Raw genomic sequence first — 19,695 nt, 5'->3', positions numbered from 1 at the left:
AATCAGTTTTGGAACATTTCCTTCAGTCTTGTACCCGTAATTATCAGCTCCCCATTTTCCCTAATCTCCCCTGCCATAATCCTAAAGAACTATCCATCGAATTACTGTCCCTATAGATTTACCTATCCTGGATTTTATATAAAGAAAATTATCAAAACTCAACAATGGTAAACAGGAAAATTCAGTCCAGGTAAAATAAAATAGAACCTAGGTGAAAAAAAAATGAGTCAAAGAGGGAAACATGATAGTATACTGAATGTTAAATTCTATCTGTAGTAATCCGTTCTCCAGTGCACTTTGTCTGCCCTTGGTATCAGCTGCTCTATTTCCCCCTCCCTCCCACCCTCGTGAATCTTTGATCAATTAAATATTATTGTTTCGTGTCTTACACTGTCCATTCTCTCCCTCCACTCTAATTTTTGTTATTCATATCCCCCCCGTGGGGTTAGGGAGGCTATATAGCCAACCTTGTGATAGATTCCCCTTTTCTCCCTGCTTTCCCACCATCCACTTACCCTCATGATATCACTACTACCACTACTGTCATGAACATTCTTGAAGAAATCAAAGGGTCATTAAAAATATAGGAAAGAAAAACCAAAGCAGAAATCATAAGAGAGACTGAAACTTGCTCTTAATCGTAGAGTAACTCAGGCAATTGGAAGAAATGAGGAAGTCAAAGAACTGAACAGGAAACTTCAAAGGGCAGCTCGAGAAGACAGAGTAAAATATGATGAAATGTGCAAAGACCTAGAGTTAGAAAACCCAAAATAAAAAGAACATGCTTACATACCCTAAGCTGAAAGAAGGTAAGAACCAATGGTACTGCAGGAAGAAGTTCAAGCTGCACTGAAAACATTAGCCAAAAACCAGATTCCAGGAATTGATGGAAAAGCAATCGAAGTGCTTCAACAAGCTGATGAAGCACTGGAAGTGCTCACTTGTCTAGGCCAGGAGATTTGAAAGAGAGCTACTTGGTCCAATGACTGAAGAGATCCATTATTTGTACCCATTCCAAAGAAAGCTTACCCAACAGAATGCCCAACCTATAGAGCAATATGATTGATATCAGTTGCAGGCAAAATGTTGCCGAAGATCCTCCAACAACAGTTGCAGCAGTACATTGACAGGGAACTAACTGCCAGAGGTCCAGGCTGGATTCAGAAGATGACTTGGAACAAGGGATCTCATTGCTGATGTCAGATGGATCGTGGCTGAAAGCAGAGAATCCCAGACAGATGCAAAGGCATTCGAGTCTGTGCCTCAAAACAAATGACGAATGGTCTTGAGAAGAATGGGAATTCCAGAACACCTAAGTTTGCTCAGGTGGAACCTGTACACAGGTAAGAGACAGTTGTGTGAACACATCAAGGAACGCTGTATGCTTCAAAATCAAGAAAGGTGTGTATCAGCATTGCATTCTCTCACCATGCACATTAAATCTGGTGCTGGGCAAATCAGAGACGTCGGGGTATAGGAAGCAGAATGTAGCACCAGGATTGGAGGAAGACATTATCGTGTGGTATGCACAACCTTTGCTTGCTGAAAGTGAAGAGGGCTTGTTGGAAAACTATGTGGTATACATTCTCATTGAGTAGGTTCTGATTCATAGCGACCAGTGTACAGTAGACCGAAACACTGACCCATCCTCCAGCATCCTCACAATTGTTGTTTGAGCCCCTTGTTTCAGCCATGGTGCCACTCCCCTCTCCTTGATGGTCTTTTTGCTGACCCTCCATCTACCAAGCATCATGTCCTTTTCCAGGGACTGGGCCTTCCTGATTAACATGTCCAAACATGTGCCAATTAGAGCTCTTTATAAAAGATGAACTTAAAAAAAAGATGTATTCATGTCACAATCAAAAACATTTTACACTTAAACATTTTTTATTAAAAGATTTTATTGAGGGTTTTTACAACTCTTATTTTAAGAGTTGCAATCCATATATTGATTGCATGTGGCATGTTTGTACATATGTTGCCATCATTCTTTTGTAGACATTTACTTTCTATTGAGCCCTTGGTATCCGCTCCTTTTTCTCTCCTTCCCCTCCACCTCATGACCCCTTGATAGATTATAAATGATTATTTTCATATCTCACATGGATCATTATCTCCCTTCCCCCAAGTTTTCTGTTGTTCTCCCCCCTGGAGGGGGGTGTATGGCTATCTGTCAACCATTATGATCAGTTCCCCCTTTCTCCCACCGTCTCCCGCCCTTCCCCTTCCCCTTCCCCTTCTGGTATTGTTATTCCCACTCCTAATCCTGGATTCCGCGTGGCATGGGCTCCTATCTCTTATCTATACCTGTGTACATGTTCTGGTCTAGTCTGAATTGAGAAGCAGCACTGGGGTCATGATAGTGGGGGGGGGGTGAAGATGCCTCAAGGAACCAGATCAATATTGTGTGTTTCATCGATGCTTTCCTGCACCCTGGTTGACTCATCCCTTCCCTGTGACCCTTCTGTGGGGGTAATGTTCCATTGTCTACAGATGGGCTTTGGGTCTCTGCTCCAACACCCCTCATTCTCAACAATAATGTTTTTGTTTATTTGTTATGTGTCTTCTGATGCCTGTTATCTGGTCCTGATGACTCCTCATGATCCTACAGGCTGGTGTGCTTATTCCATGTGGGTTGTTGCTTCTCTGCTGGATGGCTGCTTGTTTAACTTCAAGCCCTTAACACCCCAAATGCTATATCTTTCAATAGCCAGGCACCATTGCCGTCTTCACCACTTTTACTTATGCATCCATTTTATCTTCAGCAATTGTGCCGGGAGGGTGCACATCTCAGTTTGCCAATTTGTTAGAACAAAGTATTCTTGTATTGAGGGATGGTATGAGCAGAGGCCAGTCTGTCCACTACAGTGTATTTCCATATAAATATATGTACATAGACCAATACCTCTATGTTTGTGAATTAATGTATTTACATATGAGCACACCTATGCTTTTACCTCTATCCCTTGCTTTGCTTTCTAGATCCTTTCATCTTACCTTCCTCCTGCCCCACCACCACGTTCCTCCAATTTCTGCCTCTTAGTGTTCCTCTTAGCTAGTCTGCGGTTGCTCTGACACCCCCAGAATCTCTATCTCCTTGGTATTGATTTTAATACCCTCGTTCCCCTGTCTATGGAATTGTTTGCTCACCACATACTTCCCCCAACCACCTTCTCCCCCAAAGTCCCTCTGGGACCATTGGTCCGCTTGCTTTCTCCTTGAGCTTGCTTCCCATGCCTATCTTATATAAGTAGGCAAGAAACCAATAACACGTACCACACAAAAAGAAAACAAAAGATTGAAAAAAGAAGAGAGAGTGAGAGAGAGAGAGAAAACATATATAACTCCAGGTCTGTCCGCAGACCTTTATGACTGACTGTCTCCCCACTGGTCCTGGGGGAATCTTGGGAGCTGCCCCTCCTAGACTGAAGTCTATTTTGGGGACTCTTTAGGGGCTTCATAGCTTTGCTTTGCTCCAGTTGCTGATCTCTTATGTTCCCTTCTTGGTTTGCCGTGCTGTGTGTGCGGGGGGGGGGGGGGGGCATGGGGGGGGCAGAGGTCCAGACCACACTACCTTCCCACCACTGTGTGACCCCAGAATTGGTCTCTGTAGCAGCACGTTCCAGTAAGGGGACAACATGCCATGAGCTGTTGTCGGCCCTAGGGACCTTTCTGTGCCTCAGCAGCTTCCTGCAGGGATGGTAGTGTGTCCTTTCTCCTTTGCCTTCTTGGCTTGTGTCCGTGTGGGCATGGCATGCCAGCCCCTCTCCCCAGCCTGTAGGTTTAGTGTTGTTCTCTGTAGCACAGATTTACTTATAGGGAGGGGTCAGTTTGGCTCTGGTTGGGGCCAGCCCTGGGGCCCTCTCTTTTCAAGCATTCCTCCAGGCGGTCACACTGCCCTCATGGTTTGGCGCACCATGGTGGAGTCTGTATACCCACTCTCAATTCTGTGGAGACAAAACCAAAACTCTCCCCCGGGGTGGGTTAGTGCCCTGCTCCCCACATGCCATCATTTCACTTTCACACACACACTGTGCCCTTTTCTACTCCCCCCTTCCCCTTCTTTGTGTTGGATTAACATGTACCTCCTTGGGTTTGGTCTCACCTCTCCCGACTACCTGTACCTCAACCCGGATATTGTGAGATAGGTGGCTTCTCTTCTGTACCGATTGCACATCTCTCAGGGGACTCGTGTTGTACTTCTCCTTTTGTGATTGACTGACCTCGCTTAGCATAATTTCCTCCAACTCTTCCCATGAAAGGACGTGTTTCATGTGACCATCAGCGCTTTTAGTGATGCATAGGAGGCACTCCATTGTGTGTATGTGCCAATTGCACCACAATGAACACTGGAGCGCAGAAGACTGGTCATGGTTTGTTTTTCACCTTTTCTGGGTACATGCCCAGTAGAGGGATAGCTGGGTCATAAGGTAGTTCAATTTCCATTTTCTTTAAATATTGTCAGATCGATTTCCACGGAGGCTGTACATATCTATAAGACCACCAGCAGTGGAGGAGAGAGAGTTCCTATTGCCACATTCCTTCCAATATTTGTTTGCTCTGATTTTCTGATTTGGGCTAGCCTCAAGGGTATTAGATGGTATGTCATGGTTGCTTTGACTTTCATTTTTCTGATGGCTAATGAATGGGAGCATTTTCTTATATGAAAAACATTTTTCATGCGTGCATAAGCAAATGTGGTGAAGAAAGCTGATGGTGCCCAGCTATCAAAAGATACAGCGTCTGGGGTCGTAAAGGCTTGAAGGTAAGCAAGCGGTCATGTAGCTTGGAAACAAAGTCCACATGGAAGGAGCACATCAGCCAGTGCGATCACAGGTGTCAAAGGGATCGGGTATCAGGCATCATCAGAACAAAAAATCATATCACTGAGAATGAGGTGGTGTGTGGAGTGGAGACCCAAAGCCCATCTGTAGGCAACTGTACATCCGCTTACGGAAGGGTTGTGAGGAGATGAGTCAGTCAGGGTGCAGTGTAGCAATGATGATGCATACAACTTTCCTCTAGTTCCTAAATGCTTCCTCCCCACCAACTATCATGATCCCAATTCTACCTTACAAATCTGGCTAGACCAGAGGATATACACTGGTACAGATAGGAACTGGAAACACAGGGAATCCAGGGCGGATGGTCTCTTCAGGACCAGTGGTAAGAGTGGTGATACCGGGAGGGTAAAGGGAGGGTGGGTTGGAAAGGAGGAACTGTTTACAAGGATCTACATGTGACCTCCCTGGGGGGATGGACAACCGAAAAGTGGGTGAAGGGAGACGTCAGACAGTGCAAGATATGACAAAATAATTGATAAATTATCAAGGGTTCATGAGGGAGGGATGGGGTGGGGAGGGAGGGGAAAAATGAGCTGATAACAGGGGCTTAAGTGGAGAGCAAGTGCTTTGAGAATGATGAGGGCAATGAATATACAAATGTGATAGGAATTGTATGAGCCCCTAATTAAGTGATTTTAAAAAAGAAAAACATTTTCCTTGAAAGTTGAATTAATGCCACCATCATCAGATTTCATCAAGAACCCCAGAACTATATATCTGTACGGGTACAGACAGTTTACTTTTTCTCCAGCTTGAACCACCCACCTTGAGGGTCACAGGTCACTACTTAACTCACTCTACCACCAGGGTACTTGGGTCGGGGACTTTCTTAATTCCCAGATGTTTGGGACAGTTGCGTGCCACTGTTGGCCATAGCCGTTAGCTCGCCTTGGTGCCCTGAGAGGTGATTTTAGTCTTGGCATCATTAGCGTTTCGCATGAATGGGGAAAGGAACCGGTTTCCAACCACAGCCCGCTTTTTGTCTCTGAGGCGGGAAGCGAACAAGCAAACAAAGGGTGACAGGGCTCCGGACCTCCAAGACGTTAAGGGAGATGGGGAGGGTGTTGAGGTCAAGTTTCTCCCTCAGTTGTTGGGGCGCCTCATTCCCTTCCAGGCTCACTGTCCTTGAATAGTGTCTGAGGTTTAGCAGCTCCAGCAAGGCTGCAGTGGCCCGAAAGCAAGGTGTCCGTGCGTGCCTTACTTACTGGCTGCTTTGACCTAGTCAGAGGTTTTAAATTTGAAAAGAGGATTTGATTTTGTAGGACGATGCGGTGGGGTTGGGGGAGATACGCCAGACATCCTCAGAAGCAGAATCTATGAGGGGGCGAAATGTGAATTGTTCATTATAGATTAGTAAGCAAGCACAAATAAGCCCATGCTTACCTCGCATATTGGGCATTCTGACTCTGAGCGCCAGTTTCACACTTGACCCCCGCTAGCCTCTACGCCTGACGTCTGAACCTAGGGCTCCGACGCCCAGTGGCTACTGGTCCATCCGGGGTAGCCGACTGCACCTAGGACCCAGCGGTCGCCGGGCACGTTCTGGTCCCGCCCCTCCACGCATCAGCGGCCTCGGATTGGCTGTGGGCGGTTTGGTCCCGCCCCGCCATGGCTGCCGCCTGCTGCCGGGGCGGCTAGGTGGCCCCCGCGGTGCTGGTCTGGGCGGCGCTCCGCTGCCGTGCGGTGCCCCCGCGCAAGGCGCAGCGCATGGGTCTCCTGAGAGGCGGGTCCCCATGCGCGCGGACCATGGCGCGCCTGGGCGCCGTGCGCTCTCACTACTGCGCGCTGCTGCTGGCCGCGGCGCTGGCCGTCTGTGCCTTCTACTACCTCGGCTCCGGCCGGGAGACCTTCTCGAGCGCCACCAAGAGGCTGAAGGAGGCCCGCGCCGGGGTCCCCGCCGCGCCCTCGCCGCTCCCGCCGGAGCTGGCCCGGAGCTCCGCGGCCCCTGCCCCCGGCGCCAAGGCCAAGAGCCTGGAGGGCGGCGGGCCCGGGCCGGTGGACTACCACCTGCTGATGATGTTCACCAAGGCGGAGCACAACGCCGCGCTGCAGGCCAAGGCCCGCACCGCGCTGCGCTCCCTGCTGAGCCTCGCCAAGTTCGAGGCGCACGAGGTGCTGAACCTGCACTTCGTGAGCGAGGAGGCCAGCCGCGAGGTGGCCAAGGGCCTGCTGCGGGAGCTGCTCCCGCCCGCCGCCGGCTTCAAGTGCAAGGTGAGCAGGGCTGCAGCTGGGGGTGCCCAGCTCGCGCGCCCTCACTTTCTCCGCGTGCCCAGCGTGCGCGCCTGACACTTGAAGGCCGAGGCTGGCCAGCGCCTGTAGAAGTCTCCCCTGGGTTTGCCTGACATGTGCCTTCCTGCCGGGGTTCGCCGGGAGTAAGGTGTGTCGGCCCATCTCCTTCCCCTGTGAAATGACCCCTGGGAGAATCTGCGTCCATCTCTGCTTGCTCTGCATTGCCTTAGATACTGTTCAGTGCTTGACTTTTGAGGGCGAGCAGCCATTTGGAAGCACCCGTTGTCACCCTGGTAGTGTAGTGGGCTATGCCTCGGACTGCTAATGGCAAGAGACAAGATCGGCTACTGCTTGATGAGGCAGCATGAAGTGTCAAGAGCCGGGGCATTTCTCAGGGCTCTGCAGGTAGCTCAGCGAGGGCCAGGGGTATTTCTCAGAGGGTTCTGCAGGTAGCGCAGTGGGGCTACTCAAGCCCAAACCCAACCTGTGTGGACCATCTCATCCCCTTGTGTGCCTCCTGCTCGCAAGGGCTGCGGGCCCATTTAAAGCCCCAGATTCCGCTAAAGGAGGAAGCGAAAGCGCTTCAAAAACCAAACTCAATGTCATCTACTCGATTCCAACCAGACTCCTCCGTTGGGTTTCCGAGACTGAGTATTTGTGGGAGCAGACTACCGCATCCTTCTCTCTCAGAGGGACTGCTGGGTTTGAACTTCCGACCTTGCAATTGTCAGCCCAACATTTAATCCAGTGAGCCACCAGGCTCCCACAGAGCCTAGTTACATATTGATACATAGTTACTTATAGATGTATATTCATATCTGTGAGAGATACAAATAGGATGTCGGAAGAGTTGAACTAGCCACCTTTTCTCAGGCTAGGCCAACTTGTCTCGGGTGGGGGTGGGGCTGGCAACTCCTCTCCACATTGGCCTCCTTCACCCCGTCTCACTTCACCCACGGACTCCGCTTGTCAGACTGGGTTCCTGTCTGAGCATGAAACAGGCTAGAGCACATTGCAAACAATTTTGGTCAGTAGCACAAAGGAGATCCAAGGTCTCATTTTTGGATAAAAAACACTAAACAAAAAACGCACTGCCAACTCACAGGGCCCCTAGAGGACGGGGTAGAGCTGTCTCTCTGGGTTTCCAAGACTAACTTTTTATGGAAGGAGAAAGTCCTGTCTTTCTCCCTCAGAGCTGCTGGTGCTTTTGAACTGCTGGCCTTGGGGATTGCAGCCCAACTTGGAACCACAACGCCACCAGGGTGGTTATTGATCTTGTTAGGTGCCGTGGAGACAGTTTAACTTGTGGAGACCTTCTGTACAACAGAATGAAGACAGGCCAGCACTGTCTTCACAGTTGTTACGTTTGAGGCCATCGTGGCAGCCACTGAGGATGCCTCTTTACTTTATCGCAGGAGCCCTGGCGGAATGGTGGTGATGTGTAGCGCTCTGTCCTCAAGGTCTGCCCTTCAAAGTCACCAGCACTCCGAAGGAGAAAGGGGAGACTTTCTACTCCTGTAAAGAGTTCGTCTTGGAAACCCACAGGGGCAGTTCTACCCTGTCTTACAGGGTCACTCTAAGTTGTCATCGACTTGATGGCTGTGAGGGTTGTTTTTTTTAAAACTTTACCAAGCACGATGAGCTTCTCCAGGGACTGGTCTCTCCTGATAACATGTCCAAATTCATGCACAGTCTCTCCATCCTTGCCTCTAAGGAGCTTTCTGACTGTGCTTCCTCTGAGACAGACTCGTTCGTTCTTTGGCAGTCCATGAATATGTAGTACTCTTCTCCGGCACCGTAATTCCAATGCATCCATTCTTCTCCAGTTTTCCTTATTCAGCATCCAGCTTTTACAGGTATATGGGGAGATTGAGAAGACCACGGCTTGGGTCAAGTGCACCTTGGTCTCCAAGTGACATACTTTGCACTGTGACATTTGAAAGTGCAGTACGTCTTTTGATTTCTTAAGAACTGCTTCCGTGAACATTAATTGTGGATCCAAGTAAAATGAAATCTTGACAGCTTTAATCTTTTCTGAGGTTTTCTTGATGTTGTGAGCTCCAGGTGTGACAATTTTGATTTGCTCTATCTTGAGTTGTAATCCATCCTGACAGTGACCCTCTGTAGGAGAGTTGAACTTCTCTGGGTTTCTGGGGTTGTAAATCTTTATGGGAGCAGAGGTACTCTTTCTTCCAAGGAGCGGCTGGCTGGTGGTTTGCAGTTGCAGACTGTGTACCCAGCATCCAGTGCAGCAGCAGGGCTCCGAGGGTGCGAGGGTGGCTCAGAGGCAGAGTCGGCTCGACAGCAGTAAACTTGACTTCTTGGAGCCCACACTGATGGATGGCAGTGTTCTTTGATCCCCATTAGTGAGTGCCTCGAGTTCTCTTTGCTTTCGGTAACCAGGGTTTATCGTTTGCCCTTCCTCCCAGTCATCACAGTGTGTTCTTGCTCGGCATACAGATCGAATAAGTAGGATGAGAGGCTGCACCCTGATGCACACCTTTCCTGATTCTAAAGCGTACAGCGTCCCCTTGTTCTGTGTAAATGACCGCCCCTTGGTCCATGTACAGCTTCTGTACGAGGATAGTGAAGTGTTCTGGAGTTCTCCTTTTCCACAGAGCGATCCAGAGTTTGTTAGGATCCATACAATCAAACGCCTTTGCATTGCCAATAAAACACAAGCAAACACCTTTGTAGTGGTGCCCGCTTTCAGCCAAGAGGATGCAGCTCATTCCACGCCCTCTTCTGAATCTGGCTTGAATTTTTGATAGCTCCCTCTCCATGTGCTACTGCAACAATTTTAGAATTGGCTTCAGGAATACTTTACTTGCATGTGATAGTAATATTATTCAATACTTTCTGCCATCTGTCGAGTCACCTTTCTTTGAAATGGGCACAATTATGGATCTCTTTTAGTCAATTGGCCAGGAAGCCATCTTCCAAATTTCTTGGCATGGTCTACTGAGTGGTTGCAGGACTTCATCTACTTTTTGAGACATTTCAGTTGGCCATCCATCAAGTCCTGGAGTCTTATTTCTCTCCAGTACTTTGTCCTTAAATGCCATTGGTTCTTAAGCATGTGGTACATCTTGGAATGAATGGACATCTACCAATTCTTACAGCACATTGACTGTATTTTCCTTCCCTTATTTTTCGATGCAGCCTGCATCATTCAACATTTTTCCCATAAAATTCTTTAATATTGAAACACAAGGCTGGGCCGTTGTTCTTCCATTCTTTCAGCTTGAGACATGCTGAGCACGGTCCTCCTTTCTGGCGGTCTAACACCAGAGTGTGTCATTTCAGGTATCTGTGCCCAGTGAGTGATGACCAGGGATCACTCCTGCAGGATCCTGGATCCGCTTACTGCAGGATTTGCAGTAATTCTTTGTTGCCTATTATGTTAGGGGTCTCTAGAGAAACAAAACCAGTACAATTACGATTATATATATATATATATATACAGCATGAAGGACTGTAACAGTTAATTAGTCCACACAGCAGTACAGAGGGCTCAGTTCAGCTTACTTCTGTGGAATAATTAATGTACTGGAAGTGTTTCAACTCACAAGAGCTGCTGGGTCCAAGATCAAGGAAGCAGACAGCTGACTCTTCCATAGAGCAATGCAGGCAGTCTGGCTACAGGCAGCAAACAGCAGTGCGGGTCACCAACAGTCAGCTAGACGACAGGATTCAACAGTCCCCAGCTGAGGTGATGTATACACCAGCAGCGTGGTAATGCAGGTCTCGAAGTAACCCCAAGCTCTAGTGACATGATCTGCAGGTTGGGTGTCCCACCGGTAGTGTAGCTTGCAAGTTAAGGCAGAGAACTAGCTAAGGCAATCACATGCTGGTCCGATCACCAGAGAGCAAGAGAAAGAGAGGCGGGGCTTGCTCATCCATTTATCTCATTTCCCTCCAATCAAACTGTGACTTTATTAATCCCACATGATCTTACTGGCCAGGCTGCCACAATGAACCTACCCCTTACACCTGTAGAATCTAGTCCCAATTTCTCAGTGTGTCTTCCTCTCCAGCTTCACCTCTCATCCTATCCTGTGTTAGGCTGGGTGACTAGAGAAACAAATACGGTGGCACTCATATGTATAAGAAAGAACTTTATATCAAGGAGTAATTTTATATCAAGAAAGCCCCCAGCTCAGTCCCACTCAAGTCCGTACGTCCAATACGAACCCATGAGTCCCTCTTCAGAGTCACGCAGCCACATGCAATGATGCAGAAGCAGGAAGAGCACAGGCCGGTGGGTGCAGAGTGGTGGTGTGGATCCCAGGTGGGTGCAAACACGGCAGGGCTCTGGCAGCTCTGAGGGTGGCAGCCAGCAGGAAGGGGGAGGCAGAGAGGATTGGAGGAGGGCCCTAGGGCCCCTCCTTATCAGAAGGCCACACTGTAAGAAGACAGTGTCAGGCTGTGACCTCATTGACAGTTTAGACTCCACTCTTACACTTACTGCATCTTCATTCAAGTTGACATAATGTTCTAATTACCCTACCAGCACCCTGCTCTCCCTTTAGATAAGCCGTGCCTTCCCCCCTGGATGACCAGGGAACTTTTTACTCAGCATTTACCCCTCTTGAGAAGGTCCCCAGTCCCAGGGGATAGTCTGCGCCTAGCCCCGCACAGCTCTTCATTCCTATTTTCCTTTACAGCAGCAAGGTGTGTCCTGTCCTGGGCAGGACAGTGAGCCAGCAGGAGCACCTGTGGTCAGGGGAGGGCACCTGGGCCTGACCTTCCTGCTGCAGGAGGTCAGGAATCCAGCTCCTGGAACCCCTGGGTGGGTAGAAGCGTGCAGTCCGCGGAGCCTTGTCAGAGTAGGCTGTGACTCACCTTGACTCACCCTTGATTTACCGAATTGAAACCCCTGGGATGAGGCCAAACTCACTGCCAACTCATAGCGACCCTGTAGGCCAGAGTAGAACTGCTGACCTTGGGGACTGCACATGACAGTCAGTTCATACTTTGTGACTCTGCAGTAAAATGTGCTGCTTTTTCCTTTACCTGTGGAGCCTGGGGGCATAGTGGTGGCACACGGGACTGTTAAAGGTCAGCAGTTTGAAACCATCAGCCGTGCTGAGGGAGAAAGAGGAGGCTTTCTACTCCCGTAAGGAGTTAAAGTCTCTAAACCTCAGGGACATTTCCTGTAGAGTCACCATGACTCGGCAACGACTTGACCGCAGTGGGTGAGTTTGGTTTGGTTTGGTTTGGCTATGTAGTTCTAAAAGACGGGCTTCACTTTATTTGTGCGCAGATCTTCCTGAAGCTTGGCATTGTCCTGAAAATAATGCTTGCCCAGTCTTCTCTGCACTCAGGCCATTCCCTGCACTTCGGCTGTGTGGACCCAGCTGTCAGGGCTCAGTTCAGTGCTCTGTCTGGAGCCTCCACTCACACGGCCCATCCACTTTCCTTAAGGCGCTGAGTGGTGTGGGCAGGCTTGGGCCCCACTGCTGACGGGGATCCTGCAGACCCAGCTGTTACCCCTTCCTCTGTGCAGCCTCTTCGGAGTGAGCACTGGGCCTGGCATATACAGTATCTACACAAACAAGCACCTCCCTCTCCGGTTTCTCGTGTGTGCTCTGCCTGTAATTTGGCCCCAAACAGCCTTGGTGGCATAGTGGTTATGCATTGGGCTGTTAACTGCAAGGTCAGCAGTTTGAAACCACCAGCTAGCTGCTCAGTAGGAGAAAAGCTCTTTACTGCTGTAAACAGTTCCAGTCTCGGAAACCCACAGGGGCAGTTCTACTATGTCCTACAGGGTCTGTATGAGGCAGAATCCACTCCGTGACAGTGAATTTGGTTTTTGTTTTTGGTGAATCAGAGCTGGCAGGGGTAGACGGCTCTGGTGATTTCTTGAGGGTCCCACACCAGTCCAAGAATGCTCGTCTTTGGGCTTATTTAGAGGAGAAACAGTTGCTTTAAAATAAAAAAGAGTCTTGTCTCACTTCCAGCCCACTGGGTTTTGTGGCAGGATGGACATAGCTGAGTGTGCGGGAACGTGGCTGGGGCTCAGGGCCCCCGCACATAGCAAGTGTGTGTTCCCTGGAGGGCAGGGCTAGGCAGGTCTGGTGCAGAGAGCAGATTGCCCCCTCCTTTCCTTATGATTTGACCCTTCAGCAAGGCCGGCCTCTGAGTACGTTCTGATCTGTGAGGGGTCCAGCATAGTGCTGCCCAGGTTGGAGGGCGGCCCGGGCTCCGAGGACAGAGGCCATGTCTGCGGGGGAAGACAGGACTGGACCTTCCCCCGGCGGCCACTTACTAGCTGGTGACTGGGTGAGCCCCTTGCCCCCTGGGGCCTCTGCAGCCTTGTGTGTGAGTGAGATCAGCACCCCATTGCCTGTCGTATCAGCAGTGTTACAGGTCTCGAGGCTGTGCAGTTAGCCTCGTGCTGCTGCATGCGTAGAGCCCCGGACAGTATCCCACTGAGCCGGCTGCTGGAGAAACCACCTCAATGGGCTGCCTCAGCACGGCCACTGCGGTCCCCTTTCCAGGGCCTTTTCAGGTGGCCTGCGCCTTGTTTGCAGAGCCGCTGTGTCCCTCACAGAGGCGTGTGGCAGCACTCCTTTTGGTACGTACGCGGCTAAGTCGTCAGCTCATGCGCCAACTGCTCAGAAAGCCCTTCCCAGACGTCGTCTCTAAAATGGCCCCGCCAGCCCTCACTGTCCAGCCGCCCCTCTGTGCATCGCGCTCCTAGCACCTACCCACCACTCCCTCGGGTGTTCCCTGAGCAGCCCCTGCTGTGGGGCGCTGGGGATCAGACAAAGCCCTGCCCTGGGGAGCCTCCTGTGTGTGTGTGAAGTGCACTTTAAACAAATAACAAGAGTGGGTCAGCTTATGGGAAGGCAAGTTCTGTATAGAGGAAACCACAGCAGGGTAGAGCGGAGGCTTATTTGCAGAGGGGTTTGCCCCTGCTCTGTACAGGGTGGTCAGGGAAGGTCTCGGATGAAGCGAATCTGAACAGAGACCTTGAGGGAGTGAGCTCCTTGGGCCTCCTGGGAAGAGAAGAAAGGGAACCCTGGACTAGGGAGCGTGATTGTTGGCTGTGTCCTTTCCATTGTTGCGAGGAGCCATCGAGTCGGTTCTGACCCTGTGAACAACCGAATGAGACACTGGCCGGGCCCACGCTGTCCTCACCATCGTGCTTCTGTTTGAGCCGTCGCTGCAGCCACGGGGTCAGTCCATCTTCTCGAGGGCTATCCTCCTTGCTCACTCCCCTCCACTTGATCCAGCAGGGGGCCCTTGTCCAGGGACTGGTCTCTTCGGACAACATGCCCGCCTATGTGAGACAAAGGCTCCCATCCCTCCCAGGAGCACTCCCGCCTGCCTTCTTCCAAGACAGATCTGTGAGTTCCCCTGGCAGCCCGGCTGCTTTCAGTAGGCTTTGCAACGCACCGTCCCTCTCCTTTTCCTCCACGGGGCTGGGCATGATGACCTGCATCTCCGGTGGACTGAAGGAACCCCAGACATGTGAGTCTCATTTTGAGTTGAGTCGGAAGTAATGGGCAGCGTCCTCATCTAGAACTCAGGGAGACTTCTCCAGGGATAGGCAGTCTGGACTCCTGCCCCCTGCTCCCTGTCTCCTGCTCCCGCTGGCTCAGGCAGGCTGTCCACAGACAGACTCCAGAAGAGGAGAGCAGCCGGCAGGCTGATGGGCTGCCCACAGTCACCCGGCAGATGAGCATGGCTTCCTGCCTTAGGGGTGGAGGTCGTGTCTGATAGGGTGGGGCACTAGAATGATGTGGGGTTTGGGAGGGCAGGCAAGGGCCCTGGAGGAATTGGTCTAGTAGAGAAGCTGAAACTGGGGAGTGGGATGGGGTGGGGTGGAAGTGCTCTCACCTCTCCTGTCAATGTTGTATTCCCAGCACATTCTAGCTAGTCTCTCAGCCCTTAGATATAGTTGACTGATGCCTATGTTAACTGAGGAAATCCCAGAAGAATTCTCCACCATCGCCTACTCCCCTTCCATCAAACCTGGGTGGGTTTGAACCACCAACCTGTGGCCAGTAGTCAAGTGCTTAACTGTTTGCATCACCCAGTGTTAGACTCCACGCCTGTGTTAGGGAATTTCTAGATTTTCTTTTAATTCCAGAGCAAAACTCTTAGGGTTTAAAAAAAAATCATTTTATCGGGGGCTCTTACAGTTCTTATAACAATCCATACATCAATTTTATCAAGCATATTGTACATATGTTGCCATCAGCATTTTCTAAACATCTACTTTCTATTTCTATTTCTAAACTGTTATTTTCTTTTATTTCCTCCCTCCTCCCACCCTGTTACCCCTTGATAAATTATTATTATTTTCATATCTTATACTGACTACTGTCTCCCTTCACCCATAGTTCTATTGTTTTGCCCCTTGGGGATTGGGTGGGGGGTTATGTGTTGATCATTGTGATTGGTTCCCCCTTCCTCTCCTCTTCACCCCTCCCTCCCCTTCCCTCCTGGTGTGTCTACTCCCATTTCTGTTCCTGTGGAGTTTATCTGACCTGGATTCCGCGTGTCCTGAGTGCTTATTTGTATCAGTGTACATGCTCTGGTCTAGCCAGAACTGAAAGGCAGGACTGGGATTATGATGGTGGGGGTTGAGAGAGCCTCAAAGAACCAGTGGAATATTGTGTGTTTCATCAGTGATATACTGTGCCCTGGTTGACTCATCCCTTCCTTGTGACTCTTCTGTGAGGGATGTCCTATTGTCTACAGATGGGTTTTGGGTCTCTGCTCCGACCCCCCTCGTTCTCAACAATGTTATTTTGTTTGTTTTTAGTCTTCTGATATCTAAACCTCATGATCTCACAGGCCAGTGGGCTTCTTCCATGTTGGCTTGTTGATTCACTTGTTTACTTCAAGCCTTTAAGACCTCATCAGCCTTCTTCACCACATTTGCTTACGCTCCCATTTTGTCTTCAGCGATTGTGCTGGGAGGGTATGCATTACAGAATGCCAGGTTGTTAGAACAAGTGTTCTTGTGTTGAGGGAGGACTTGAGCAGAGGCCCAAAGTCCATCCCCTTCCTCAATGTGTTGCCATATAAATATATGTACATAGGCTAATGCCTCGCTTTTTATGAATTAATATATTTACATAAGTGCACACCTATATTTATACCTCTATTCATAGCTTTGCTTCCTAGATCTTTCCTCTGTTTCCTTTTACCTTCTCCTTTCCCACCTTGATGCACACCCTTCTTCTGCCTCTTAGTAATTCCTCTCAGCTAGATTGCCATTGCTCTACCACTACCAGGTTCTCTATGTCCTCTTTGTTGATTTTAATTCCGTAGTTGTTCCCCTTTCTGTGGAGTTGTTCACTCACTGCTCCCTTCCCCCGCCTCCTCCTCCCCCTAAGCCCCTCTGGAACCCTTGGTCCTGTTGCGTTCTCCTCGGGCTTGCTTCCCGTGCCTATCTTATATAGGTAGGCAAATCAACTATAAAGGAGAAAAAACAAAAAGAAAAAAGACTGAGTAAAAAGAGAGAAAAAAAAGAAAGAACAAAACCTAGCAACCCCCTTAAAACAAACAAACCACCCAAAACTGAAAAACTATACATAACCCCAGGTCTGTCCGCTGACCTTTATGATGATCTCCCCACTGGTCCTGGGGGTTCCAGGAACTGCCCCTCCTAGCCTGACGTCTATTTGGGGGGACCCTCAAAGGCTTTGCGGCTTTGATTTGCTCCCGTTGCTGATCTGTTATGTCCCCTTCTTGGTTTGCCCTGCTGTGGGGGGTTGAGACTGGACTCACTCCCCGCAGTGTGTCCCCAGTATTATCCTCTGGCATGGCATGCTCCAGGGAGGCGACATCAGGTCTCAGGCTGTTGTCGGCCCTACAGTCCTCTCTGGGCCTGAGCAGCTCCGTGCATGGACGTCATCCTCAGGGCTTGGTGAGCCAATATGACGTCTAGTCCCTTGCTCTCTCTTCTTCCTTCTTGGTTTGCTTCCGTGTGGGTGTGGCAGGCCACCCCCTCTCCCCACCCTGTAGGTTCAGTGTTGTCCTCTGTAGCACAGGCTTCCGGGGTGGGGTGGGGTGGTCAGTTTGGCTCTGACTGGGGCCGGCCCTGTAGAACCCTGTGTTCATGAGTTCTCCATGTGGTTATGTTGTCCTCAAGGTTTGTCAGGCCATGGTGGGGTCTGCACTCACATCCCCATTTCTGTGGAGACATAAACAATGCCCTTCTCCTGGGTGAATTAGTGCCCTGCTCCCTAGTGCCATTGTCTCTCTCTTTCCCTCCCCCCACTTTTCTCCCTGTCCCCCTCCCCTCCCAACCCCTTTTTCCTTCTTTGTGTTGGAATGGCGTGTACATCCTTGGCTTTGGTGTGCCCCCCACCTGCCTGTCTGTACCTCGGTCCATACGGTGAGAGAGAAGTGGTGTTTCTTCTATAGCTACCATGCTGAGGGGGATTAGCTCAGTGGAGTCACGCTGTACTGGGCCTTTTGTGGTGGGCTGACTTTGCTTAGCACGATTTCCCTGTGAGTGGGTTTGACAAGTGGAGTCCCTCAGCTCATTGGTGACTGAGGGAGCCTGGGCTGTAGACGTCGATGCTGCCTGTCTTGCTGCTGAAGCGTGTGACAAACCGGCGGTCACCGAAGAGCATTAGCTTGCCTTACGTGACCGCACGACGCCAGACACCCTGAGCCTGTGTGGAACTTCCAAGTAAGTTACAAGCCAGGGAAAGACACGAGCAAAGAAATGCGCCCTAAAGGGAGAAGCTCTTTGAAAAGACACGCGGATGTTTTAGCTCTAGAAAACAGTCTGGGTTTCCCCGTGCGCAGGTGCAAGCTTTTGTGTGGATGTGCGCTTTCATTGTCCCCAAAGTCATGCAAGCCTTTAGTAAACAAAAACACCCACACGGGGCTATTGTGTCTCCACACAACTTGCGCCTGGTTGCCGCACTTCTGAAGGCGGTGCTTCCGGCTCTCCAGTCTTTCCCTGAAGGGTTCTGCACCCCTCTATGTGCGCCGGGGTCCGGGCCCAGCGGGGCATCCTCACGGGACTCAGCTCGCCCCCCCCCTTTGCAATGTTCTTGGAGGGTGGGGAGCAAAACGAAGTCTCAATGGGCAAAATCAGCCCTGTAGGGTGGTGGATGGGGTCAGGCTGCCTAATGCTGTCAGAGCAGGTGCATCCTTGTGATGGAGAAGACCCACCTGCCACTGTCCTAGCCATTCCCTCGCCAAGGCAGCCATCGGTTTTTTTAACACATCTTCCTGGTGAGCCCCCATGATGACCCTGTGCCCTCTGAGGAAACCCAGAAATATTACCCCTGCTATAGTTTATTGTGCCAGCCTGGCCGATAAACACAAGTAGGATTAACTGAAGGGCAGAGGGATAAATGGCTCGGTGAGCCTCACCTTGCTTGTTCGGTGCCTCAGTTTAAAGGGGTACACTACCTGTGGGATGCCTAGCCTGTGGACTGTGTCACTGTAAGTTGAGGTCCCTTTAAGCCCACACGATTGGAATGTTCAACTCTGGAGCTGGGGACTGACAGTTGATGACAGTTGGGGACCTGCCTTGCTGTTTGCTGCCTGGGTATATATAGCCCAGCTCTCTCTACAGAAGGGGACTGGCAACTGGCAGCTCTCAAAACTTGAAGGACTGCTAGTGTCTAACTGCTTTATAATTTAACTGTTAATTTCTTGTATTATCTATCTGTATATAATTTAACGGTTTATTTCTTGAATTATATATCTATCTTTATAAATATATTTATATATAATTACTAGCAATCTGGTTTGTCTCTCTAGAGAACCCCCCTGTAGGAGTCCTAACAAACAATTGCTATAGCCGTCTGAGCTGACCTCTCTGCTTTGAGTGAATTGTGCCAGCAGGGCCCTCCAGAGAAGCCATGGTTTTGCTTGGACTTTTATTTTTTCCATGTACCCTGAGACTAAACCAAGTGTATTAGTGAGATCACGTGTGTCCAGCCATCTGACCAGAGAGACAAGTTTAAACACTTTTGTTTATAATAAACTGTGTAGCTTGGAACCCAAGTAGCAATGATTTTAACGTCTCCCCCTGCCTGCCTAGGAGTAGGGCTGCGGGCTCATCCCATGATGATTGTGCGTTGCTTTTTGAGGAATTGTCAAACTGTCCTATAGTGTCTGCATCATTTACCCGGGCAAGCGTTCCAGTGTCTCCATCCCTCGCCAGCACCTGCCCTGCTGCACCGCTCGCCCTTAAATAACTGCCCTAGCGGGCATGGCTGCTTTGATGCCAGGAAGGCAGGCTGCAAATCTACTTCCAAACACAAGCAGGTAACCCCCCTGGAGCCCAGCAGTCGGTCAGATGCTGCTGGGCATGGGGCTGCCACGAGTCAGGGGTCCACAGAAGAGAGTTGAAGTAGGATTCATGCTTTGTGTTTCTCTCATGAGAGAGATGTATTTCTCTTATCTCTGCTGAGATGATGACATACTGACGTGCATGTAAGTGATGTTGGTATTTTTCTTAGATATTTACCCCAATGCATGTTAATAGAAAAAAATTACCTTTCCCCTTGCCTAGCAGCCTTGGTGGCATAGTCATTATGTATTGGGCAGTTAACCAAAAGGTCAGCAGTTCAAAACCACCAGCCACTCCTTGGAAGAAAGACAGAGTTTTCTACTCCCATCCAAGAGTTAC

At 50.0% G+C, this 19,695-nt stretch overlaps 1 protein-coding gene across 1 annotated transcript in view; it reads left to right on the top strand.

Annotated features, from left to right (window-relative positions):
• The first annotated feature begins 6,458 nt into the window (after positions 1-6,458).
• Positions 6,459-19,695, top strand: part of XXYLT1 (xyloside xylosyltransferase 1) — a 203,852-nt gene continuing 190,615 nt past the window's right edge. Inside the window, exon 1 of the mRNA XM_075556234.1 lies at positions 6,459-7,055. Within this exon, the coding sequence (XP_075412349.1) occupies positions 6,552-7,055 (504 nt within the window). The 5' untranslated portion in view covers positions 6,459-6,551. The remainder of the gene's footprint in view (positions 7,056-19,695) is intronic.

Source organism: Tenrec ecaudatus, chromosome 8 (genome assembly GCF_050624435.1).
Source record: "Tenrec ecaudatus isolate mTenEca1 chromosome 8, mTenEca1.hap1, whole genome shotgun sequence".
NCBI lineage: Eukaryota > Metazoa > Chordata > Mammalia > Afrosoricida > Tenrecidae > Tenrec > Tenrec ecaudatus.
This window is presented reverse-complemented; position numbering and strand designations above follow the sequence as displayed.